Raw genomic sequence first — 27,286 nt, 5'->3', positions numbered from 1 at the left:
AACAGAAATCAAATCATAGATGATGATCGTGCATGGATCTTAATGTTTCATGGACATGGAATTTTTGTATCTGCAGTACCTACATATTGTGTGCAAGGTGTAACATAATTACGAAATAATATCAAAGGATGCATAAGTATAATTCATAAGGAATCGCCCTGTAAAAATATTAAATTATAAGAAGCATATTTATTTTTCCATAGAAATGAATACAAAACATTCTAAGTGTTTACTTATGACAACCCTATTGAAAATAATAGACCGACACGCGCATAGTACCTACGCTGAGCGTCGCGTACCCAGTAAAGTGACGCGAGCCACATATATGTAGATTTCTTTCAGTAAAAACTGTGACAGTGTTTTACTCAAAAACAATTCGGTTTCGGTTTCATAGATATGTCTTAAAGACAGTACATAATGTACCTATAATATAAAGCCCGGGAATTATTTCGGTTTTCATTTACACGTTGTATATAATTGATTTAAATTAGTATGCCAATAAAATACGAATTACTCATACCGGTAAGCAGTTTTAAGCTTATTTAACGTGCCAATATTAGTTATTAAAATGAATCTTTGTTCATTGAATCATTATCATAAAAATATTGGCAAATAATTTTAAATCAAACCTATTTACCATCCCAGTATGGCTAAAATAAATATTTGTCATTTAAATAATCACTTACCCACCATGAATAAATTAATCTTAGAATACAAAAATTAAGGTATATGATGTCTAACAACAGATTTTAATAAAAAAAAACTATACTAAGCAGTTGAAGACTGTTTTAATTATTTCTCGATGACGCGTATATCTTATTGAGTTTTGCGTGCTTCTATCCACATAAATAATTATATATTTCCTTTAAGCTACGGAACTTTTATTTTACAAGTCAGATTCTTAATTTGAAAAGATTAATTGGCCCTGTGAAAAAAATAAAAAATTATCCGTAAGTAAATATTTTTTTCTCACCAAGTTTAAAAAAAATCGAGTTTAAGAACATGTTCCAGAATATTGGTCAAGTTCAAATGAACAACAAAAATAAAGATCGCAGTTAAGCTATAGTAATAATAATAGTTGTAACAAGTTAGCAATAAAACTGGAAAAATAAAATAAACCAGTTTGAAAATTAAAATAATTTGATTGGTGGGTCTGATTGCTCGATATATGAATATTAAGTTCTAGGTCATTATAATTAAGAGAAAGACCGGTTTAATGTCTTATGAATATAAGTTATCCATACATGTTATGTAAGTATAAACAATTTATTTCCTCACGGTAAACGCAGTGTTGGTCGTCTCCCTACGAGCAGGGCCAGCACAGGCAGAGACAAAAATTATATCCCCCGATTATACCCCTGACAAGGGATATAATCAACGTGTCCTGTTAAAGCACGACAACTTGGAATAATAAATAAAAATAAATAAATAAATACACTACGACAATACACACATCGCCATCTAGCCCCAAAGTAAGCGTAGCTTGTGTTATGGGTACTAAGATGACTGATGAATATTTTTATGAATAATATACATATATACTAAGAATATACATATAAACACTCAGACACAGAAAAACATTCATGCTCATCACACAAACATTTTCGAGTAGTGGGAATCGAACCCACAAACTCAGAAAGCAGGGTCGCTGCAAACTGCGCCAATCCAATAAAAGAAGTTTACCCCCGTTTATCATTCTACACATATTTTATTTGGATATTATCTCCACTTGTGCACCAGTGTTCTTAGAGTTGATAAAGCTATGGGAGAAGATATATTTTTAACCTCTCCCCGGGGATATAATTGGCTCCTGCCCATGCTAGGCTTGCTGGTGGACGGACAAGCCAATCGCGGGGAGCCGCTGGGAACAAGCGGCCCAGAATCGTGGAGTTCTAACGCCCTACAAAAGACCTATGTCCAGCAGTGGGTGACAATCGGTTGAAATAATGATGATGATTATGATACTATGTACCTATTATTACCTATAGGTATTACCTCTGCACGATCCAGTTAGGTAGGTCCAATTTCGAGAAAGAGGTGAACCGCCGAATCCAACTCGGATGGGCAGCGTTCGGGAAACTTCGTGACATCTTCTCGTGTTGTCAGTGATGACTTACGGAACTGAGACATGGCCGCTAACTGTGGGCCTCATAAGAAGGCTCAGAGTCACTCAGCGGGCGATGGAGAGATCTACGCTAGGAGTATCTCTACGTGATCAAATCAGAAATGAGGAGATCCGTAGAAGAACTAGAGTTGCCGACATAGGTCAGCGAGTCGCGAAGCTGAAGTGGCAATGGGCAGGGCACATAGCTCGGAGAACCGATGGACGTTGGGGTCTTAAGGTGCTGGAATGGCAACCCCGCACCGGTGAAATCAGCGTAGGTCGGCCCTCAACGAGGTGGACAGATGACATCAGGCGAGACGCTGGGAGCCGCTGGAGGCAAGCGGCCCAGGACCGTGGATTGTGGAACTCCTTACAAAAGACCTATGTCCAGCAGTGGACGTCGATTGGTTGACATGATGATGATGATGATTACCTCGACGCGCAAAATTCAGGCCAGCGTTTTTATCAACTTTGTTAACTCGAGTTGTAAAATATGTTGTGGTCCACTGTACAGCAATAACTTCTTACAATCGGTCCAGTACTTTCGGAGCCTATTGAGTATTCACAAACAAACGAACAAAATAATCGTTCCTCTTTATAGTATAAGTATAGATGTTTAAATGTGTAAACAAATGATTGTAAGTGTGTGGAAAATAAAGGTAATAAAAAATAAAAGAAAAAAAGTTTGCCAGTAGGTACGAATATATTGTGTTTACGTGTATCAAATTTCAGGCTGAAATTTCATTTTACTGCAATGAAAAATAGCCAAAAATATGTTTTTTTTTATATCAGTCAAGAAGTTCTTACGTTTATCCATTAAATACAAACATTCAAATCTTTCCTTTTTACAGTATTAGATAGTTTGATAACGTACTATAATGTATTAATTACCTACTATTCATTTATATAATTGGTACATAATTGATCCACCGAAGCGAGGTCTCAGACTTTACTTCTTGGCTATTGCACTTTGTTCTTCCGTATATCAGAGTGAGGGCACCAAGTCAATTCACTTTTATTTTGGTTTGGTTATCAAGGCAAATGGCTGCCAAAGTACAAAACTCAAAGCACTTCGGGCCTAAATCGGTTTCTCGCTTAGTTTTTATCTCCCTCATTTTAGTCCATGTTACGATAACCTTACTAAATTTGAAAAAGTAACAGTAACCTGAATATGATGATAGCCTGAGAGTTCACATTACTATCGAAAAATAGGATACCTACAAAGATAAGAAGCTGAGCTTAGAAAATTTTTCTTCTTACGCTTCTTGGAATTTACGTGTGTCAAGCCAGACCAAATATAAAATAAATTATTAATAAAATACCTACGTCTTGGGCGCATCTTATGGAATCTCGATTTTTTTTTTAAATTATTACAAAAGAACCATTTCCTGTCTCAATTGAGCTTTAACTTTAAAAACGAGCCATTTTTGTAAATATGGTTTTATTTTTGGCAATTTGGCAAAAACGTCGTTTTATCCGTGTTTTCAGTTAATCCAATACAATATCATCAGAATACGTATTGAAATTTTGCCACCATCTGCGAGGTTTTTATATTATAGATCAGGTCGAAAATCTGGCGGTCCTGAAACCAGAAGACTCAGTCAAAGTTTCGAGTCCAAATGTACATTTTTCCCCCTTTTTTAATTTACCAAAAGGTCATCCACGTCTTTTTGTTACAAGATAATCTCTAGGATTGAGATGGCCGTTGTAAGAAAAATCATATTTCTTAAACTGTATGAACTTTATTCTGCAGCAAAGAACTTGATAATTTTTTCTCATTAATTTATGCGTCCGAATTTTTATGATTAACATTTTATACTCACTTACCGATGTTTTTGCTTGTATACGTATTTCAATAAACCAGTTCAATGTTTAAATTTTATTAGCACAAAAAATATTACATAAACATCGCATGATAGGTAAGGTAAAAAAAATACAATGTTTCCATTTCTAAATCTTAGACGAGGCATTTTAGGATATAACTTGTTTAGAGGTTGACGAAGATATTCGTAGCAGTCATCGTGATGGTTTCGCGCAGTTTGGTGGTGCGTGCACCTCCCCTTACGCTGCAAAATCTGAAAACAGAAACACAGATTCCTGTTTGCATTTGGTTTGGTGAAATCTGTACAGAGTAGATTTCTATAGATATGATTGACTAGTGCCAATCCAGTCCCACCCTACCTATAGTCCGTGCTAAATAAATTGTAACGAAAGCACTGTTGCCCCAGAAAATATAATTAATTTGATTATGTTAAAACATAAATAAATAGATTATTAGTAATGTAAAATATTGTAATAAAAGAATGGCAACACTGCCATAGACGAAAGAGGGTTCCAAGCCGCACGAAGACGGGCATCCTTTTATGGCGTAAGTAGTGCATTCTACGATCGTTTTTAAAAGGACTTACGCGTTCATTTCGAGCAACACCAAACCTTATGAGTCTTCCATTGCTACATCCGATACAAAAGATGGTCCTTCGAGCCGGATCCTTGAAAAGTACATTGACCCTTGTAAAATAATCCTAGCAAAAGAGCCTGGCTTACAAAATTATAAGTTTGAGTAAAAAACAAAAATGAAATAGTTATTAATTACAAATCTAGGTAACACCATAAAAGCACGTGGTTTATTCATCAATTTGTTGATATAAATAGAATTTCGACCGTAGAATATATCTCCACTTTAGTAGGGTCTCTTGAACAGGTGGTAAATCACTTTATTCGATTTAGCACAGTAGTTAACAGTATTTAAGTTACTTATAATGCTCTTAGCGTTAATCATAAACTACATGCTATAATGGCTGAAAAAGGATTCAATAAGTATGTCTAAGAAGAAGCACAAAACAAACATAGCCGGGTGTTCTTTTTGTTTTCACCATCTCACTTCCATCTTGCATCTCAGTCATTTGAAACTATTTAAGAAGCAACCTGGTTTGAGTAATAATTCTCATTAAAGCTTTTTTATAGTAGTTTATGATAGGCAGAGGGGCCGAGAGCTTTCTGGTATTTGTTATTTAACACTTCAAACATATTAATTTTAGGTAGTGCTTTTGTGCATGTATGAAGTGCACGCCACTGGTGCCTTCCCACCTTTGTATTGTCCTATAATCTTGCATAGAAAAAGAATGACGAAACCTGTGCTATCTGTTTGTGAAGCCACGCGACTTTTTTTTTTATTTAGTTCGCAAAACTGACAATAAACTGCTTACTCTAATATAAACTATAGCACTATTTGGCATGTGTATACAACCTTCTCGATGCGAACATAGCATGCAAATCTGCTGAGTACATAAGGCTGCTGTAAACAGCTAAAAAAAATTTAAATCCTAAAAAAGAAAAACGAAAAACGAAAAAAATACAATTTTGGAAATAAAATTAACTAAGCTAATTATTATTTTAACTTAAGCTTGACACTATGTATGTTATCTCTGAAGATATCTATACTATCACGAAAGCAATTTGAAAGAAACTGCGTTCGATCCATAGGACTATGTTGACCAAGATTAGTTCTGGTTTTTGGCAAGCAAAAAGTCTTACGGTTTTGGAGACGGCTACCTTCGAACTACGAATTTAAAGCGCTAAAGCAACTCAGGCGCATCAATAAGACCTTTTAATAATTTTGCAAGATAAATCATATCTGTAATCTTTCGTCACCTTTGACTGAGACCTTATTACATTGTAACGTGTGTAAGTATAAGATGTAATAGATATACAAAAGCGGGTCGTATTTACATAAAATACCGTACGACCACATTCAGCAAATACCTTTGATGATTCTGAGTATAAAATTGAAGTACCTACACCACCCTGCTCGATACAATTTCGTCTTTTTTTTCTTGACCAGTAGGGTTCTCTTCTTGACCTTGAGTATGGTTACCATTTCTCAGGAGCCGTCCTGAGACTTCAGGATTCTTGGTCTCTTCTCAGGATTGTAGATGGATTTTGCGAATCTCATGAAATCTCAGTAGGTTTAGAACTTTCAACGTAAACAAACAAAACATATCGTTCCTTTGGTAATAATTGCACAATGAAAATCAATACTTATTTATCGAAGTACTTACTTATAATATGTGAAGATACTTTTTTAAGTGTTATTTTCTTTAATTATTGATTTACAGTCAGTAAATACTAGTTTTAGTAATACTAGTTACTAGTAATACTAGTTTCAGTAGATACGTTTCACAAAAAAATCTCAAACTGTAAAAAATCTCTATATTTTTCCATGGAAACCGGGTTTTTTCTCCGGATTTTTAATCATATGGTAACCAGCAGACATTAAAGATACCTAGTAAATAGCGGGTTCAGACGGTTTAATTTCAGATGATCAACTGCTAAATCGCACAAGAATCGAGAAAGAAAAATTGGGGTCATAAAAATCGATTCAATCGCTAACCTACCTAACTACTTATTTGTCCTAAATCTACGTTAAATAGAATTATAAATAAAACTTAATGATAATAAAATAGAGTAGGTAGATAATACAGTACTTAAGTGGGCTATCATAATTTGTATTTCATATGAATAGTAATAAAAAATAGGTATCAACTTAATAACAAACTGCTTAGCATTTACCTCTTGCTAATCTACCTACTTCAATAGTTATTAACACGTCAGATTAAAATGTTATGCTTCCTTTTTTTATTACTGGATCATTAAACTGGTTAGTACAATCAATGTCAACATCATGAAATAACAAAAGTATAACTTTATAAGAAACGCAGGAGATTGGTAACTTCAAGAAATGAACAGTCATCCTTACTAATAATATAAATGCGAAAGTCTGTTTGTGTGTTTGTCTTTGCTTAGCTCCCTAAGTAAGCCATCAATGAACTTATTTTTTAAAGTTAGTTGAAAGGACGGGGGGTACCATAGGCTACTTTTATTCTAAATAGTAGGGCTAGCGTGCGCACCATGAAGTAGATCTACCCGTTACTCGTATTTTGTCTATGGTCATTGACGAGAAAATGTTTAGACATAACTATCTCGTGGCGCGCATCCAAGCCCTTCAGGAAAACAAACGGTTCCCAGTGTGTGAAAAATTTTAATAGCGGTGGTAATGGGAAGGCCTTCGACTTCACTTTCGGAATTTATAAGTTATGTGCGTTTTAAGCAATTAAAATATCACTAGCATTATTGGTGCAGGAAAACATCGTCAGGAAACCTGCATACCTGAGAATTCTCCATAATGTTCAAAGAAGTCCGTCAGTCCGCACTGGGCCAGCGTGGTGGACTACGGCCTTAATCCCTTCTATTAATGATTGTTAAGTACCAACTGAAATACTTCTGAAACACATTCTTCCTATAACTAAGTACAGCTTTTAACTTTTTTTATTCCACTACAAGTTAACCCTCGAAGATAGTAGCGAGCTAACTACTTTAACCTAACTGTACGAAACACAGTATTGATCTCTTTTAATTTATCTCAGTGGAATAAAGTGTTGGCGGTGAAAGCCCAGTTGGTAGGACTTCCAGTTTCGGGTGGCCGAGTTCGAATCACAGCACGCTCCCTTGATTTTTCTAAACTATGTAAGTTTTAAGCAATTAAAATATCACTTGCTACAACGGTGAAGGAAAAACATCTTGAGGAAACCTGCAATGCCTGAGATATCTCCATAATGTTCTCAAAGGTGTCCACCAATCCGCACTGGACCAGCGTGGTGGGCTAGCCTTAACCCCTTCTCGTTGTGGGAGAAGACTCATGCCTTGGCTGGTACCGGGATGATCATGATGAAGAAGAATAAATTAATAATAAATTTTTATTGCTATAAAAATATAGGTGCAAGTATCATTCCTTCTGCATAGTAGTCAAACTGATTGATTATATTTATAAGCAATCAGCTGTCTCTAAACTATGTATTAACCTGTGTTGTAGGCGATAGTTATTATATGGCGATCTTATAAATATGGCTCGTTTATACGTGTAATCGAATTACGAAATAATGTTGAAGGAAGGAGGAAGGAAGGAATACTTATGCATAAGTATATTTCATAAGGAATCACCCTATAAAAATATGAAATCAAAAGAAGCATAGTTAATTTTCCATACAAACGAATCCAAAACATTCGAAGTGTTAACTTATGACAAGCCTATTGAAGATAAAAGACCGACACGTGCATAGTACCTACACTACGCGACGCGACTGTGACTGCAAGTGACTGCATGTGATGTTAGAGCTGTATCTGATTTCTTTCAGTAAAAACTATCGCAATGTTTTACTCAGAAACTACTAGGTTTTCGGTTTCAAAGAAAGTCTCAGAGACAGTACATAATGTACCTCTAAAGCCTTCGAAGTATTATTTCGGTTTCCATTTACACGTTGTTTTGTGAAGCAAAGATGCAATTCGCAGGTCGGGCAGGTAATTGTTATTGTAGTTAAAATTTTCATATTTATACATAGAAATATAAAAAGTTACACAAAAAGTTTAAATATGGTTTAGAATTTAAACATTTTATGCATATTTCCAAAAGATTCTGACGAGTGTCAGTGTGTGTGTGATTGTTAAATAAAGTGCATTATTAACTCGATACAAAGGCAATTAAAAATTGATACGTACTTGAATAACTTTCTCTTTATCGAACTCCTTGCTAACATTTTAAACAAAGACGATGATACATCAACATTTTTGCTGTAGCAGTGTATGCATGCTTGTCCAAAGGTCACTGATCTCGAGCGAGCGGCCCACAAGCCGGTTATATTGCATACAAACAAGCTATCATCTCACGCGACTTCGTCCGCTGAGACGATGGTAATATTTGGAAATTGATATTTCAAAAACAGTTGCTATCGCATAGAGCCCAAACTCCTCATGTCTTCCCTCGTAGGCTCGTACCAGTCAAAACTTTGACGAGATCAACGATATATTCCTCCTAACCTGAAACGATGTAGCTATTTTAAGCATGAAGATTTTAAGAAGGGGAATTTTAAGAGCTTCGTTTAAGCGGAAGTTGAAAGAATTCTTAATGGATAAAAGTTACTATGCAGTAAATGACTATCTCATAGATAAGGTGTGACATTAACTTGACATGATTTTACTATTATACCAATATGATTTGCATGCTGTTAAGCGGAATTTGGTTAAGAGCTTACCAAAATAAGACCTGTATGGGTTAATTAACCCAAATTAAAAAAAAAATAAAGAAATAAATAAGAATGATACGTTTAGGTTTCCGTTATTTTATTCAATGTTATGTATATATTTATCTTTGAGTCCTCTGATGAGAAAGTGAATTTTTATTAATTTCTAGAGAGTCAGATTTTGTTAAGTAATTAGCTTTCAAAAAAGTAATGATTGCGTCATGTCTACACTAGACTTTGATTTTACGAATAAAAAATTATTGCTCCAGAGGCATTATCCGGAATTATGGGAATTTTTATGTACAATGTCTGATTTACCGCGAGACTAGACAACTATTTTGCACGTTTCCAGTATGCAAGCAACGCGCTTATATTAATTTTCATCAAAATATGTTCAGCAATTTAGAGTCTTACAGATAAACTTGGAATAACTTCGGCTCAGTTACTGTGACCTTTGTGTGTTTTGTCACTGTGACCTTTAAAAGAATAGAGTGGAATGGTAAGTAGAATAGAAAAACTGTTGCAATAAACAAAACACAATAGGAAATATAACGAAGAACATAATAAAGAATACTGTTACTTAGTGCTATGGGTTGGGTAACTTGGCAATTTAAGATTTCTCCGTTTTCTCTGGTTTGCTTTTGTTGGGGACTTCAACTGTGGCAACTAACCGACAAAGAACGATGTCTCCTAGAAACCGATCAGAGGTTTGGGTGAATTATAACCACCACAACAGTTAAGCCTGCTAACATCTTGCCTGATGGTAAGTTATGATACAGTCTAGCTGCATATTTACTTACAATTAGGTAAGATTGCAGTCAAGGGAAAATTGTAGTACAGTAAAAAAAATGATACCACTTTTAATTCTAAGACCCTTAAGGCTATAATTCATTAAATATCGTAAGGAAACTGCATGCCTGGGAGTTCCCCATAACGTTTTCAAATGCGTGAAGTCTATTAATCTGCGCTGCGACAGCGCATTAATTAAGGCCTTTACCTTGCTCATTCTGAAAGAAGACCCGTGCGCTGTAGTTTAACAAACAAACGGACATCTTCATTTTCGTATTTATAAAGTTGCATACTGTGGAATTGTGTAAGCAAAGTCTCGAGAAATCCCGTTTAAGAAAACTTATCTACCTACACCTATTTAGTTGACTTGTTGAGTTTGCCAAGTTTTAAGTAACCTGGCATAAAAAAAGTACTTAAGTGACATTTATGAATGTTACATTATATTCTCAAACATAGTAAGTACTTCCAAGTTTCGAAATTCGTGCTACTCTCTGATAAACTATTTACCGATTTACTGCCTAGTATCATCATCATTCGGAAGCGGATATCGACCCATTACCGGCCCACTACAGATCAAGGGCCTCCCACAATGAGAAGGGGTTAAGTCCACCACGATGGCCCAGTGCGGATTGTTGGACTCCACATACCTTTGTTTTCCTTCACCGTCGAAGCAAGTGATATTATTAATTACTTTAATGAAATTACAATAGGTATTTGCAATAAGTACAAATTGTACCCTCTTGCTTGTATGTGAGAAAAGTGATATATCATTGTGACTACTTTTCCCTTCGCTGTACAGTGATAGTGTATACATTCAATCATACAACCTTTCGCCCTCACACTAATGAATTTCGTAAAATCCGTTCTTAGCCAATATCTACCGACCGAAACGAATCTCCACATCAACTGTGTAGGCTTAATATTTCCTTAGATTGCGTGATTTTGTGAAAGTATTCAATGAATTATATTTCGCTTATAAATACATAAATAGAGATAATGTAAAGATAACCTATGTGTAACCTTATTACATATATTATGTAAATGCTAATACTGCTATCACAATTTTTTGTACGACGAACATGATTCAACAAACAAAGTAAAATAACGGTACAAACTTCTGCACCCTTAGTGAGATGAGCACGCTCGAAAACTTAGTCACTTTTCAAAACAAACGTTCCGCAAAAGTTTTGGCGGTGGAAGTGAATGAAATTAGGTAATAAACCTAAAGTTTGATTTATAAATGGGGCATTTTATATCTGCGGCAGTCAATTTTCAAAAATGGAATTACGATATCGAGCGTAATAGTCTACAAGGTAATTTTTATCTAGACGTGCTTTATCTACTATTTATTCTTTTAAACAATTTTCTTGATTGCAAAACCTGTAAAGACGAAAACATTGTTTATTTAAGGACCAAATATGCATTTTCTCTGTTCAAAAAAATATATCCAAAAACACTTTTTTAAGGGCAAGGTTTCCTACGTAAGAATAAAAAAAAAATATTGAGTCCTATTCTATAGTAACATTTTATGAAGGCATATAATATGATCATGCATTGTATTTGTATTTTTGTGTGCGTGGTGTAGAATATAACTGTATTCATTCATTCTTTTCTTTGAAAATCAATGTAAGTAAATATTTTCGACATGAAGCGTTATATATTGTGGCTTATTTATAAGAAATAGGTATATTATTTCGCATATCCTTTTGGATTAATTTTATTCAACGCCAGTATTTTTGTCCTAATTGGCAAACCAATTTTTTATTGCACACGTAGGCAGTCGTTTTCTCCTGGCTTGCTTTACAAATTCTATTATTTTTACAAATACTATTATTTCCGGTTAGAACCTTATTTTCACCGAAATTAAATATAACCCATGTCATTTCCGTATAAAGCAGCTAATGGTGAAAGAATTAATAAAATCGACTCCATAATTCCAGATATTGAATACAAACAAAAAAAAAAAAAAATTTCTCTTCATAATATTACTATAGATGCTGTGATAGGCGATAGCCTAGTGGTAAAGGCTTCGGATTCACTTTCAGGGGACCGAGTTCGAATCCCAGCACGCACGTTTAATTTTTCTAAGTTATGTGCGTTCAAAGCAATTAAAATATGGTCAAGAAAGTCATCGTGTGGACATCTGCATGCCTGAGAGTTCTCCATAATGTTCTCAAAGGCGTGTGGAGCCCACTATTCCGTACTGAACCAGCGTGGCGGACTGCGACCTAAACCCTTCTAATTGTGGGAGCAGACTCGTGCCCTGTAATGGATTAATATTATGATAGTGATGACGATTCAATTGTAGGGTATAGGAAACATTCTTATTTTTTATTTACCTACCTACTTTATTTATTTCAAGAGGACCTTTTTTTATTAACTCCACTATAGGATATAGTATAAGTATGTATTATTATAAGTATGTCATGAAGTAGTTTAAATAGTCAGTGGCATACGCGTTAATAAAAAAATGTATAGAATAAACTTATAATAATAAATTAATAAAAAGTAAATCTTCGTTATGCAATTAATAACAAGCCAAACAGTTATTTTGATATATTTTTTTAATCACATGGAGCCTAAATATAATATCAAGTAATCGGAAAACAAGCTTGAACATCCATTTTGAAATCTTTGTACCGTTAATGATACCTCTTTTGTCATAGTGTAATTTTCGTCGTGTTCATTAAAGGTGCTTACTACTAAATGCCATTGAAAGAACTTAAATTATTAAAAGAAATCTATGTAGGAACCTAGTTCTTGATAGAAAAAAAATGTTAATCTTGGCCATATATCTGGCTGACTGGTTGGCTGAATATGTTAAGTAAAATTTTCTAAAAAAATTAAAGTAAATTTTCTCAGTTATTACTAAAAATTTATTTTAAAATCAAAAAATCTGAAGTTGAATCCGGTCATATCACGATCTTAAGACTTGAATGTCAGTGACTCTAGGAACAGGGAGTCAGAAACTGGGAAGACAGTCGCAATACGCCAGGAACCACTAATCGTTATCGAATATCATACTTGCATCGCGCGGCAGCAACAGTGCGCGATTCATGGCCAGATCGAACGAATGTGTTTGAATTTAAAAAGAGAATTTTAAAAATATTTATGAAAATAAGTTTTTAGTGGGACTTTAAATTACTTACGTTTATTGAATGTTTCACTTTACGAAAACAATTATAAATGTGTATAATTTAATAGATGTGCTAATTAAATAAATACCTAATTAGGGATACAGTATTTTTTTTTTATAAAGTGTGAAGTGTTATAAAAATGGCGAGTGCAATGGTCTTATCGAAAGTCTTAGGTCAAAAGGTTCGCGGGAGAAAACAAAAACATAGTGACTGTCGAACTCTTCAAATAAACATGCCACAGCCTATTAACGTGAATATAGAATTTGAAAACATTACCATGGAAGTGACTACAGGATTCTTAAAAAAAAGTGAGTTTTATCTTAAAAAATCTTAAATAGATTTAAAAAAGAAAATATATAATAAAAGTCCTTATTCATTTAACGGTCGTAGTTATATTTTAAACCCTGGGTGGGTTTTAAGTCATAAAATATTCGTTTTTTACTCTTAATGTGTCTTCATTTTGAATGTTTTTTTTTGTTTCTTTAAAGGCGTGTGCTACGAAATATTAGCTGAGATATCTTCTTATTATTAGAAATTGTTCTTTTAATATTATTTTTTGGCGGGTATAATATTATTAAAACTTGTCTTCGATAAAATGATAAAACCTAGCTTGTGCTTCTTTGGGTGCTTGGTAATAATGATTTAAAGGAAACCATGTTGAAAAATATTAGATATTTTTTTTTTAATTTCAAAACAAGCTATCCCTTGACTGCAATCTCGCCTGGTTACTCTAATAGCGTGCTAACCTGTTAGGGAGTATGGTAGTCATGGTACCCCTAATCTGTTTCTACGCGACATCGCACCGGAACACTAAATTGCTTAGAGGCACGTCTTTGTCGGCACGGCCAAAGCATCCCACCAGATCATAACAGAGTTAATTCAGAAATTATAAATTCCAATATTGCCCCTCCTAAAAATTATTATTAATGACAGCTTTAATAAGTTACTTCATTATAGGTACGATACATTAAAGAATGTATGGTAATTTATAAAATAAAAATAATGTTATGCTTAGATATACTTTTAGTACATTTTGTTATTATGTATTATCAAGCGCGCGACGAATGTCGTTATGTTACTTATCAATACTGTTTTTTTTATTTAATTATTTAAAAAAGCGATGATCGCCTACTACATATACTGGTAACGATGTCAAATATCCTACCAGCACGGCTAGCATGGGCAAAAGACAATTATCTCCCCGGGGAAAGGATAAAAATTTACCTTCTCTCACAGCTTTATCAACTCTCAGAGCTCTGGCGCACAAGTGGAAATAATATCCAAATAATATACGTGTAATAATGAACGGAGGTAAACTTCTCCTATTCCATGTTCCAGTGATTAAGCAAGTGGACACGTTTATTATATTACTTGTCAGGGGATATAATCGGGGTAGGTATAAGGTATATAATTTTTTTCTCCGACCCGTGCTGGCCCTGCTGGGGGCCGAATTCAGTCCCCGGCACGCGCTTCTAACATTTTAGAGTTATGTGCGTTTTAAAATATCACTTTCTTTAACTATGAAGGAAAACTGCATGCCTGAGAGTTCTCCATAATGATCTCAAAGTTCTGCTATTGTTGCGTTTTTGCAAGAGAAACCTGACTATTCGTTACGTTATATCCATACAAACCATAATAAAATTGTCCTATTTAAGATTATATCTATAAGAAATATTTAATTACTTGTTTACTAGTTTGTTTTTCTGTTTTGTTTCGTCGCTTATTTGGGTATCTGCTAGAAAACCTAACTATTTGTTACATTATATCCATAGTAAACATCACTTGTTAAATATCACTTGCTGAAACGGCTAAGGAAAACATCGTAAGGATACCTGCATGCCTGAGACTTCTCTATAATGTGTTCAAGTGAGTGTGAAGTCTAACAAACCTCACTACATCAGTGATCAGTGTGGTGGACTACGGACAAAACCCTTCTCATACTGAGAAGAGATCACATCCCCGTAGTGGTCCAGTTATTGGTTGACAATGTTGATGTCTAACAATCACAAGTGCCCTCGCAACGCGTCGCTTATTTGCGTATCTGCTAGAAAACCTAACAATTTGTTACATTATATCCATAGTAAACATCACTTGTTAAATATCACTTGCTGAAACGGCTAAGGAAAACATCGTAAGGATACCTGCATGCCTGAGACTTCTCTATAATGTGTTCAAGTGAGTGTGAAGTCTATTGGTTATCATTTTTGATGTCTAAAATCATAGAAAACTGCAAAATCAATTATAACCCTACAAAAAAAAAGATTTCCTTTTTTAATATTTTCTTGAATATTTAATCTTCAACTAAATGGTTCGGGGCCCATAAATCATAATTAAAGTCCCCAAAAACTACTGCTTTTTTTTTGGAACTCAGTTGTTTTGATAAGGTATCTAAAAAGTTTTTGCCATTTTTTCGGCCGGGTTTGTATATAGCACCAATATCTACAGATAGCTTTTCCAAATGAATCCATAAGAAGTTGTTATCGTCTTGCGAGAGTTCTTCAATAATATTCTGCTTCATTTTGGTATTAGCAAAAATTGAGACTCCTCCACCAATTGTATTTTTTCTATAATGATAATAGTGAGTAAAGCCCGGTATATGAAGTCTTCTGGCCTCTTCATCGCTTTTAATCCAAGTTTCTATCCAATTTATTTATTTTCAATCTTGTGGTGAGCTCTGGGGTCTGATGAGTGGAGGTCCTGGGTTCTATATCTGGCAGAATAATTTTAGGAATTTTTAATTTCAGAATTTTCTCTGGTCTGGTCAGGGAGGCTTCAGCTGCTGGTAGTTACCATTCTACCGAGAAACACGAGCCGCCAAGCGACTTAGCGTTCCAGTATGATGCCCGAAGTATGGTTAAATATAGCTGTCGTACCCCTAAACGGTTAGCCTACTACAATCTTAGACTGAATCATCGCTAACTATGATGAGATTGCCAAATGATTGTCAAATGCTAACTTGAAGAGGAATAAAAAAATACTAAAAGTAACAAAAACATGGAATATAATACGATAAAACATGTAAGAACACATAGAAAGAAAGAAAGAAAGAAAAAACATTTAGTCATGTTAAGTGTTACAAACGTATAGTAACAACATAATGTACAACATACAATGTCTGTGTGTAACACCAGACAGAAAGGGTGTACAGCTCAGCATTTGCCATGCATTGTACCTAAGTACATGCATGCCGTTGATTCATTATTGACATCTACTATATATATATATTATATACATATATATATTAGTAGTTCAGGCCGTAACGCACCACGCTGGCCTAGTGCGGTTTTAAGACTTCACAGATCCTTAAAAACATTATACAGAACTCTCAGGCATGCAGGTTTTCTGACGATGTTTTCCTTCAACGTTTAAGCAATGGATATTTAACAAGTGTATATACTACAGACATAACGTAACGAATAGTTAGGTTTCTCTTGCAGAAACGCAAATAAGCGTCGCGTTGCGATCGCGCTTTTGATTTTCTTCTTGCAAACAAACACGAAAATGTTACGAGATAAACAACCTCCATGTTCGTCCCGCTCAGTTTGTTTAAATCTTGATTGTAGCTTGTTGAAGAATAAAAATAAAAAATAAAAAAAACATCAATAATAGTGTAAAGGGCTGTACACTAAGGCATAAGGCCCTTAATAGTACAGCTTGGTGGGTTTATGCTCCAAATGTCTCTCTCTCTCTCTCTTCCTCTCGTATGAGACAGGCATGTGCTTGGCAATGAGATATATAGATATAAAGTGATGAGTTTACTAACATTCTTCAAATTAATAATAAAGAATAGATTAAATGTAATTAATTATTATTATAAATAATTTTAACTTTCCTTCCAAGCCACGGAACCCTCAGTAATATTAAAAGCGATTGACCGTTTTTTATACGCTAATTTACACACAGTTTGAATTGTTTTTATTTGATAAGTTCAATATGTATTTAACCCCGACACAAAAAGATCACTGTTTAACCTATGTTTAGTTTTTCTGGTTTTGCGTCTGAGCAAAAACAAATGTCTGTATTTGTGACAGCTATTGGATATTTCTGTCGAGAAATTCTCAGTACCGACCAGCCCGGAGTTAATTAATTGGGGTTGTCTAACCGCTTGCCTTGCCAGGATTATTTTTATCGCGGTTCTCGCGGGATTCCTATAAAAAAAAAACAAAAAACTCAGACGAAGTCGCGAGCAACAGGTAGTGTGGTGCCTCAATGCCATCTCGCTTATGATAGAGGTGGTATGTGCTCGGCGGGATATAAATGAACAAAGAATTGCAAGGCAGCCAAATTGGTCCAATTATTTATTGAAGGCGTATCAAAAAGGTGCCATGCCTAATGAAGTTTTAATGGGACCTATAGGTATCCCAAAGGTTTCCGTACCTACCAAATCAAAATAATTCCCAACGAAATAACCTGAATAGGCTATTAAGAATAGGAAAGGTTCAGTCGAGGGTTTTTTCATTTTCACAATGCTTTGAAATACTATATATACTAAGTCCCGTTCTCTTGTTGTAAGTCCTATCTACAAAGGTTGCCTGTAAGAGATTGCTTGCAGCAATAAGGCCGCCTTTGCATGTCTACATTGTGTATTGTATTCTCCTTACTGTTTCTTTTCCTGTATGTTATACGTGCAATAAAGTGTTTCTTCTTCTTCTTCTACTTAAGTTCTTATAGCCTAGTGATTAGGACTTCGGCTTCATTTTCAACGAATTCGAACCCCAGCACGCACCTCTTAACTTTTCGAGGTTATGTGCGTTTTAAACAATTAAAAAAATCACTTTTAAGAATGAAAGAAAAGATCGTGACAAAACCTTCATTTCTGAGAGTTCTCTATAACGTCTTGAAAGACTTGTGAAATCTACCAATCCGCACTTGCCTGCCCAGCTTGACCTGCACCGTTCTCATACTGAGAAGATATCCGCTGTAGAGGGCCGGTAATGAGTTATAATAGCGTCGAAGATGATGCTTTGATAGATTAACATCACTTGCACTTGGCACTTACCTTGCGGGAGATGATAGCGGAACTGGCTGTTTCCAATCTATCTTGTCATTAAGGTCATCATCTAATGAATAGTTACCACGCTGTATTAAATGTGTTTCTTCTTCTTCTTGTTTCTCCTGGGTTTGTCTCCGTACTTGGTCGGCTGGAACTTTGTACACTCCTGCGAATCTTCTGGAGTGAGCTGACATTTTAACTATTTGTAATACATCCAGAGGATTAGAAGGAGTGAGTTTGGATGAATGTTTTACACATTGTTAAAATGTATGAATTTTTAGGTCCAGAATTACCTTCAGGAACCATGTTGTAACAGTGCATACTCAACCCCACAAAGCACCTTTCGCCGACTATTATTTCCACTCGTGCGCCAATGCTGGTTAAGATACAATTTTTTCCCTTCCCTGGGAGGGAAATGATAAAAAACGTGATGATGATGAATAACGTGATGCGACTCACATAACCTATCGACTTATTGATAAAGTTTGATGTTTCACCTGAGTCTTGATTTGTGATGCAAATATACTGAGTCTTGATTCCTGGTTCAAATATAAAAAAAATATAAATAAATAGGAATAACGTAACATTATGAAACCCCGCGAAAGGTTATCGTTAGTATGTTTATAACGTTACGTCAACGATTATCTTCAGTGACTTCCTACTATCCTTTTAATACTACAAATTCGAAAGGTCGTATGGATAATAAATAGGTAATAATAATAAATATATTACGGCAATACACACATCGCCATCTAAGCCTATAGTGGGGATAGCTAGTGTTATGGGTACTAAGATGACTGATGAATATTTTTATGAATAATATACAGATAATAAAAATCATTCACCAAAAATCATCACACAAACATTTTCCAGTGGTGAAAATTGAGCAGCATTCGACTCAGAAATCAGGGAAGCTACCCACTACGCCAATCGCTTGATCGGATTGATGGGTGTTTTTTCACTCTTTCACGCAAAAACTACGAAACCAATTTTATTGAAATTTGTAATTCGGCTATATTGATTGTAACCTGGGTTAACACTTAAGCTACGTTTTATCCCGGAAAAAGGACAATTACCGCGGGATTCTGAAAAACTAAAAAAACGCGAACGAAGCTGATGGCGACAGCTAGTAGATAACATTATAAATGCGTAAGTTTCGATGAATGTTTATTACTTAATTACGCCAAAACGGCTTAGCGGATCAGGACGAAAATTAGAACAGAGATGGGTTATAGTGTGCAATGTATATACTATATAGCCCGCAAAAACTTACTATTCCAACGGGATATTAATTTCGAAACAAAAAACAACTGATCAACATGTATTTCGCATAAGTAGGTAGTTCAGAGGTCATACAATAAAATAGGCATACACATAACAGTTTCTGCGCGAACAAAGACGTGGGCAGCAACTAGTCCTTTCTTATAGTATAAATACGAAAGTGTGTTTGTTTGTAAAGGACTTTACGCCCTAATTAAGCTACCAGTGAACTTTTACCTTTACAAAGATAGTAAAAAGTACGGAGAGAAGGCTACCTTTAATTCCACAAAAACAGATGGTTTTCCGGGATTTGTTAAAAACCGTAATTACCGCGGAAGAAGACGGCGGGCAACAGCTACTTTAATAATAAACACTAGCTAACCAACTAGTTATTACGTACCTAGTTACGATTAAACAAGAGTATCAATTTATTGCTAATCGCTAGGTTAAAATAATTAAAACGTTATGTAGGTACCTGTTTTCTCAAGTATACGTACATATAAACTTTGTAAATATGTAAATGTAATGTGTTTATACTCGCGGGCAACTGGTAAAGTCCACGGGTCCAACATATAGAGGTTTCTTGTGAATTAATTAAAGCTATGTATGATATGATGAATAGATACTTGAGAGATAAATTCATGATGTCAATTATTCTGTTCTCCATTTTTTCTTACCTATAGTTAGGTCGCTTTTGTATCATACATGTACAACAATGCTCGCACGTGTATGTTTACATACTTTACTACACCTCTTGATTTCGGAGATCGAATCGAGTTCTCACATGCAATTACAGTCGCATAAGTCTTGCACTAGTTTCTTGCTATACCTTTTACTTATCGTGATTAACAAACCATGACGAACGGGTCTGAAACGTTTTCTTATGAAGGCTCAGAACAGCTAGTTTAGCTGTAAACATTATTTGCATCTTAGTTTTAAAAATATACAGAACCCTCATTCAGCCATTATCGCATGAAGTTCATTGTGCCCGAAAACAGTGAAAACACACCGAAGTAATGTTGCTAGCTCAGAAACTTTTTCTCATTTTAACATTTTATTATATTTATACTATTTACGTTAAAATATATTTATGTTTATATATTTATATGAAGCGCTCGTCTTAAGATGTGTTTTACGCCATCGGTTGCCTGGAAGAGATCGCTATGTAGCGATAAGGCCGCTTAATTGTGTACATCGTGTAAACTAGTTATTTTTAATTTATGTATTTTTATGTGGTGTACAATAAAAGTGTATTTATTCATGCATTTTATGGTAAGCGTTTAGAACATTAGAGGTGACATAGTTGCTGACAACTTCTAAATGGAATGGAGTGACTAACCGCCTGTTCGAGAAACCCGGCTAAACTGGTTTTTGATGCTTCAATATTAGTATTGTACACGGTTTCTGTGGGTTCTTAATTCTTTAATTTGGATATTATTTCCACCTGTGCGACTGTGCTCGGAGAATGGATAGAAACTGTGGGAGTATGTTAACATTTCGTCCTTTGCCTGCGGGGAACTATATTTTTCTGCTGCTACCTAATCGAGCAGAGTCACCCAATGGGCGATGCTGATCAAATCAGAAATGAGGAGATCCGTAGAAGAACTAGAGTTGCTAACATTGCTCCACGAGTCTTAAATCTGAAATGGCAACATAGCTTTGAGAACTGATGGGCGATGGGGTCCCAAGGTGCTAAAATGGCACCCTGCCCGGTAAACGCAGCGTTAATCGGCCCCAAACGAGTCACATAATATCAGACGAGTCGCTGAGAGCCGCTGGAAACAAGCGGCCTAGGACTGTGGATTTCGGAACTCCCCACAAAAGACCTATATCGTTTATAACGGAGTTCAGGCAAAACATAAATAAAAAAAACTGAAAAGTTACAAGAAGTTTGTATACATCTGAGAGGTAAACAAATTAACTATAAAAATAATGGGATCATACACCTCGAAGGAAGCCAGTCGCCAAGCTGGTTTGTATTTCACAGATAAGACCACGCGAAATAAACTTTTATAAGTCTGCGTGTAATTACAATCTCATAATTTATGCTCACATTACATAACGATACATACTTGAAAGATAATATAGTTTAAGTATAATTAGATATTAAAGTGGCATAACATCGGAAAACTATTCTAACGTTATGTCAAGTGAACAATAAGAAACCGTGTTTTGTAACCATAAACAGGCAGGACCTTGAAAAAAAAACTGCATAAAGGTACATTCCGACGTTATAGCAATAGCGGTTTTTTAATAAGTGGATGAAAATTTTGATGTTTAAGTAAATTGTGTTATAGAAACAAATTTTCATGTATTATAAAAAAATCGACCTTGAAAACCGTTTTAAAGGGCGATTAAAGTTTATTTGTTATAAAATACTACCTTAAAAGTACTCAAACTAACATTTCTAAATAAACAAATTCAAAAAGAATAGGTACCTATATTCTATTTATCCTGGACGGTAATATTTTTAGTAATGCTTTAAACACGAAGGAATTCGATCGCTATAAGGAAAATACAAATTGGCTCTGCTATTAATTAATTTAGTAATTAAAGTCAATTTATACAAATAAGTAAAAGATAAGTATCAGCTGTTTACGTTTTGTAAATAATTGTTTTTATTAAACTCCGCCACAAGTCTGTTAGCCCGACTGAACTGTCTTAGATGCAGTCTAAAATTGTAGCGGGCTAAATGATAGGGATATATAGCAGTTAATCTGGCCACTCGCCCATTTTTCCATCGATCGGGACGATGTCAACTTGTAGTACTGATACCGTGACTCTCAGCATCACACGAGGTAGAGGGTCCCGTTTCTCCCCGGATAAGCCTTTTGGGTGTTGCACAAGGAAGGCACCGGTTTGTTCTTAGGTGTTCCCGAAGCTTGGTAAGCTTCGTGCCTTCCCAATTCCTCATAAGTAATATAAGCCTTTTAGGTGTTGCATAAGGAAGTTCCTAGGTGGTCCCGAAGCTTACCAATTCGTGCCTTCCCAATTCCTCATAAGTAATATAAGCCTTTTAGGTGTTGCATAAGGAAGTTCCTAGGTGGTCCCGAAGCTTACCAACTCGTGACTTCCCAATTCCTCATAAGTAATATAAGCCTTTTAGGTGTTGCATAAGGAAGTTCCTAGGTGGTCCCGAAGCTTACCAATTCGTGCCTTCCCAATTCCTCATAAGTAATATAAGTCTTTTAGGTGTTGCATAAGGAAGTTCCTAGGTGGTCCCGAAGCTTACCAATTCTTGCCTTCCCAATTCCTCATAAGTAATATAAGCCTTTTAGGTGTTGCATAAGGAAGTTCCTAGGTGGTCCCGAAGCTTACCAACTCGTGACTTCCCAATTCCTCATAAGTAATATAAGTATTTTAGGTGTTGCATAAGGAACTTCCTAGGTGGTCCCGAAGCTTACCAACTCGTGACTTCCCAATTCCTCATAAGTAATATACGGGGTTATACTGTGTGGAGACGGCGGATCAGAATACAGTGGTCACCACCCCTCCCGCGGGTGTCGTACTTAGGAAATACAACGGAGGTTGGGCAGCGGTGTCCTCTGTACTAATACTGGTGGTGGTTATGACCGAACCCTCCTGTTGGGGGAGGCATTTAATCCAGCAGTCAGTGGCGTGCAATAAGTTTCTTACCAGGGTAAAAATCCTCCTCTTATACGCGATATATATAAACTTTTGAGTAGGCAGTACTTTTGTGCAGGTATGAATTGCACGCCACTGCCAGAAGTGGACTGTTATACGCTAATGAGGAATCTACGGCATCTCCAATCCCCACGAGCTTACTGCAAATATTGCTGCTCTGTGGTTGAAAAAAAATCTTTCAATCGAAAGGAAAAGATTAAGGTTCACAGCTGGATATAAGTTTTAAGTAGGGACAAGGGTGTTCCTAAATCTACAGTCCTGGGACACTTGTATTACTTATACATATATACGACTCCTACTCACTTGATCTTCTGCCCACCTCGAAAGACATAAATTTTAAATCTCTATATTATACCATGTTAGACCTTAAACTATCCTCATCATATACTTATCATATATACATACATCATACACTATATTAGTGGCCCACTACAGGGCACGGGTCTCCTCCCACAATTATGAGGGGTTAAGGCCGTAATCCACCACGCTGGCCCAATGCGGATCATGGACTCCACACACCTTAGAAAACAGTATGGAAAACTCTCAGGCATGCAGGTTTCCTCACGATGTTTTCCTTCACTGTTGAAGCAAGTAATTTTGATTGCTTGGAACGCACATTACTTAGAAAAGTTAAAGGTGAGAGTTTTCGAACTTGGCCCCCCGAAAGTGAACTCCTACCCACTGAGCTATCACCGATAAAATATCTTATTCCATTAAAGTTAAATTCCATTTAATTTCCTAAATTTAAAATAAACTAAGTAGGCGATTAAATAGTAATTTCAGATTAAACCCAAACAGAAATATTTAGGTTGGAAAAATAAGATAACCTTTAAGTATTCGCTTGAAAAATAATCGCCGTCCTAAATTATTTGATCTTGTCTGACATTTATTTATTTATGTTAATTTGAGGACATTCTTATTATACTTAAAAAACAAATAAATTTAAATGTTTACAAACCAAAATGCCGAAAACATAGATTACTTACTGATTTATTTATTCAAGCAGTGACACAGAGTCGCAGACGTCTGGCGCATTTTTAATCAATTAAGTACTTCATCATCATATCATTTTTTACCCGGCAATGAGAACGGTTTAGGACGTAGTCCGCCACGCTGGCCAAGTGCGAATTGGTGGGCTCCACACACCTTTGTCCACCAACCCGCACGCTAGCCTACCAGCGTGGTGGACTACGGCCTTACCCCTTTTCATTGTGGGAGGACCCGTGCCCGGTAGTGGGTCGGTAATGGTTTGATATGATGATGATAATGACACACTTTGGAGCACATTATGGTGTACTGAGGCGTGCAGGTTTCCTCACGATGTTTTCGTTCACGGTTAAAACAAGAGATATTTAAAAGCTTAAAAGGCACATAACTTGCCAAACAAATGCATTTAAATGTTTACACGCAAAAATGCCGAAAACATAGATAAGTAACAAATTTATCCACTTAAGATTTTTGTAAAAAGCAATAGCCATATAATTGAAAAAGTTATAGGATATAGGTTTAAATGAGATTGTTCATATTCATTTTTCGGATGCACATTTGCCGATAACCACCTGAAGGGTTGCTACGGCGTCACCGGGGGAGTGGGGCGAGCGCGAAAGCTCGCCATGAGAAGAGCCCCAGGGCTCGACAACATGGGGGGGAGAGTGGGAGACGTCGACCCGTTATTCAAATATATTTATAATACCTGCCTACCTGCTACCAATTCTAAACTTTAAATTCAAAAATTCAAAATTCATTTATTTCAAGTAGGCCTAATATAAGCACTTTTGAAACGTCAAGTCTGTCTGTTTGTAGTGATTCTACCACCGGTTCGGAAGGCAGATTCTACCTAGAAGAAGCCGGCAAGAAACTCAGCAGTTGCTCTTTTAACCGATGTACCCTATTTATATCTAGGGAATTTTATTTATATGGAATATCTTGATTGATGATAGTGAGTAGGTGGGTGTGAATTAATTTCCTTAGATGTTAGCTTTTGTCGACGGCACGGTGGTGTACTGTAAAATTCGTAAGAATTTATGATTGCACCATAATAGTTTTAAGTCTACTTGTGAATTTTGGTTAATAAATTTATTTATTATTATTATTTGTATCTAATCTATGTTCAGTGCAGTAACACGCTGGCGCATATTTTACTAATTGAATACTTAGTACTGAATTAATAAATAACACAGACGTCTGACACATTTTTTATTGATTAATTACCTATTTAGTAAGTACTTAATTAATAAATAACGCGACGTCTCTGCTATTGCAAGGTGAGTCTTAAGTCTTAACTATTGAGCAGCCGAGTAATTCTACGGTAGGTAATGGCATGCCACTTGGTGCGAGGTACGCGGGAATCAGAGTTTAGATGGATAGATAGATAGATAAAATAACTATATTGCAACAAAACCCAAAGAAACAATATAAAGAATAACAAAGACCAAAGTACATAATTTCAGGGTGTAAAGGCGTCCTTATCCCACAAAGTGATCTTTTACAGGCAATCTAAGCGTAAGAAGCTATCAGTAAAACGGAGAGTGTATGGTGCTGAAAGTAAAGATGTAAAATAAACCTACATAAATAAATATGCATACTAAATTAAAAAAAATTGTGGTAATTTAGTGTGAATTTACTTGTGTTTAGTTGTTTTTATAAGTTCTGTTTTAATTTACAAGTACTATCACAGGAATCGTTAGTATCAAACCTCAATTTGTGATACTGGCCGTCCCTATACAAATGAGAGCTGAAATTTCCAAAGAATATACCAAATAGTTGTGTGAAAAAAGTACTGTTTTAATATGGATCGTTTTGCGAAAACGGTCATAATTATTACCTACCTATTGACCCGTGCAACTTCTTTTGCACCAAATCGCTTATTATCGGAAAACACGAATAAAATGACATTTCATTCACAAAAATGAATCCTAGCTAGATTGATTTATCGCCTCCGAAACCCCCTCTGTACTTAACTTTATGAAAATCGTTGGAGATGAGCATTATTGTTTCAGTGTCTGGGTGTTTATCTGTATATTATAAGTATTTATGTGTATTATATTCATAAAAATATTCAACAGCTATCGTAGTACCCATAACACAAACTACGCTTACTTTGGGGCTAGATAACGATGTGTGTATTGTCGTAGTATATTTATTTATTTATTTATACAAGAATTGCTCGTTTAAAGATATAAGATAAACTTTTCCACTATAAAGTATGGCAGTTGACGGCCGATTGGCGCAGTGGGCAGCGACCCTGCTTTCTGAGTCCAATAGACTAGTAGATTTTGGTCAGATTTATGTTTTTATACCGAATTATACTTACGCTTTATGCTGCAATTCTACACCCATGGTTTCATCATGAGAAAAAAATAAAAGTTTAAATAGATCAGTATCTTAAAATGGTAAAGGGAATGGAAGGAAACCAAGTTATTATTAATATTCATTATTGAACGCTGGCGCAATACTTGTAAATTAAAACACTATTTTGAGGTCGCCAACGATATAAGTATATAACCTCAAAACATTATAAGGAGGTATAAACACGTTTGTATATTAATACTAGAAAGAAAACTATTATTTTATTCGTTTTTTTGTAAAACAGTCGTATAGGTCAGGTAGCGGCAAAAACTAGAAAAATGTAATTTAAATAATAGACGTAGTCATTAAAATTCTATAGCTAAAATATATTCTTTATTATTTCAAATAAGTATAAGTAATTTTTACATATTTATTTACCCTTTTACTGCATCTAGGAGGAAACAGAGATTTCTTTCTAATCGCTTTTTGGGTTTTGATTTTTGATTCGTGTTTCGTAAGTGCCTTACTCATGACGCGTGTCTTCTTGGGCCTCAGATGGAGTGGCTTATTTTTTATTTTTGCATTATTATTAAACGTTATTAAACGGTCTTGCAAGTATTAGAATTCGATCAAATTTTGTGGCAAGTAAGTTACCTGTAACCCGCGGCTTCGTTTTGTTTATTTTCCCGGCCAATATTTCCGGGATGCAAAAAAAAAATCTTTGCAAATATTTCCAACACTAAATACTCCCACCAGACCAGAGCTAAGAATATTCTAACATTAATAATTCCCGAACTGTCACACACGGATTTTTCAGTTTAGGCTGGCTAAAGTTTGGTCTCGTGGAGTTTTCGGGGCTAGTTGCTACACTTTAGACAAAAACGTACCATAAGCGACTTGCAGTTCCACTTTTTTTTTATTCCACTACTAAGTATTGGCTTATAATGCAAAAAAAAATGTTCCCTTCCCATAGATCGCTTATACAGTGATTTCCACT

At 35.4% G+C, this 27,286-nt stretch overlaps 1 protein-coding gene across 1 annotated transcript in view; it reads left to right on the top strand.

Moving 5' to 3' along the window:
- Nucleotides 1-12,837: 12,837 nt before the first annotated feature.
- LOC120627290 (dnaJ homolog subfamily C member 10-like) overlaps nt 12,838-27,286 on the top strand; it is a 71,992-nt gene continuing 57,543 nt past the window's right edge. The window contains exon 1 of the mRNA XM_039895234.1: nt 12,838-13,411. Within this exon, the coding sequence (XP_039751168.1) occupies nt 13,243-13,411 (169 nt within the window). The 5' untranslated portion in view covers nt 12,838-13,242. The remainder of the gene's footprint in view (nt 13,412-27,286) is intronic.

Source organism: Pararge aegeria, chromosome 11 (assembly GCF_905163445.1).
Source record: "Pararge aegeria chromosome 11, ilParAegt1.1, whole genome shotgun sequence".
NCBI classification, from domain to species: domain Eukaryota; kingdom Metazoa; phylum Arthropoda; class Insecta; order Lepidoptera; family Nymphalidae; genus Pararge; species Pararge aegeria.
Note: the sequence above shows the minus strand (reverse complement) of the source record. Positions and strands in the feature narration are given on the sequence as shown.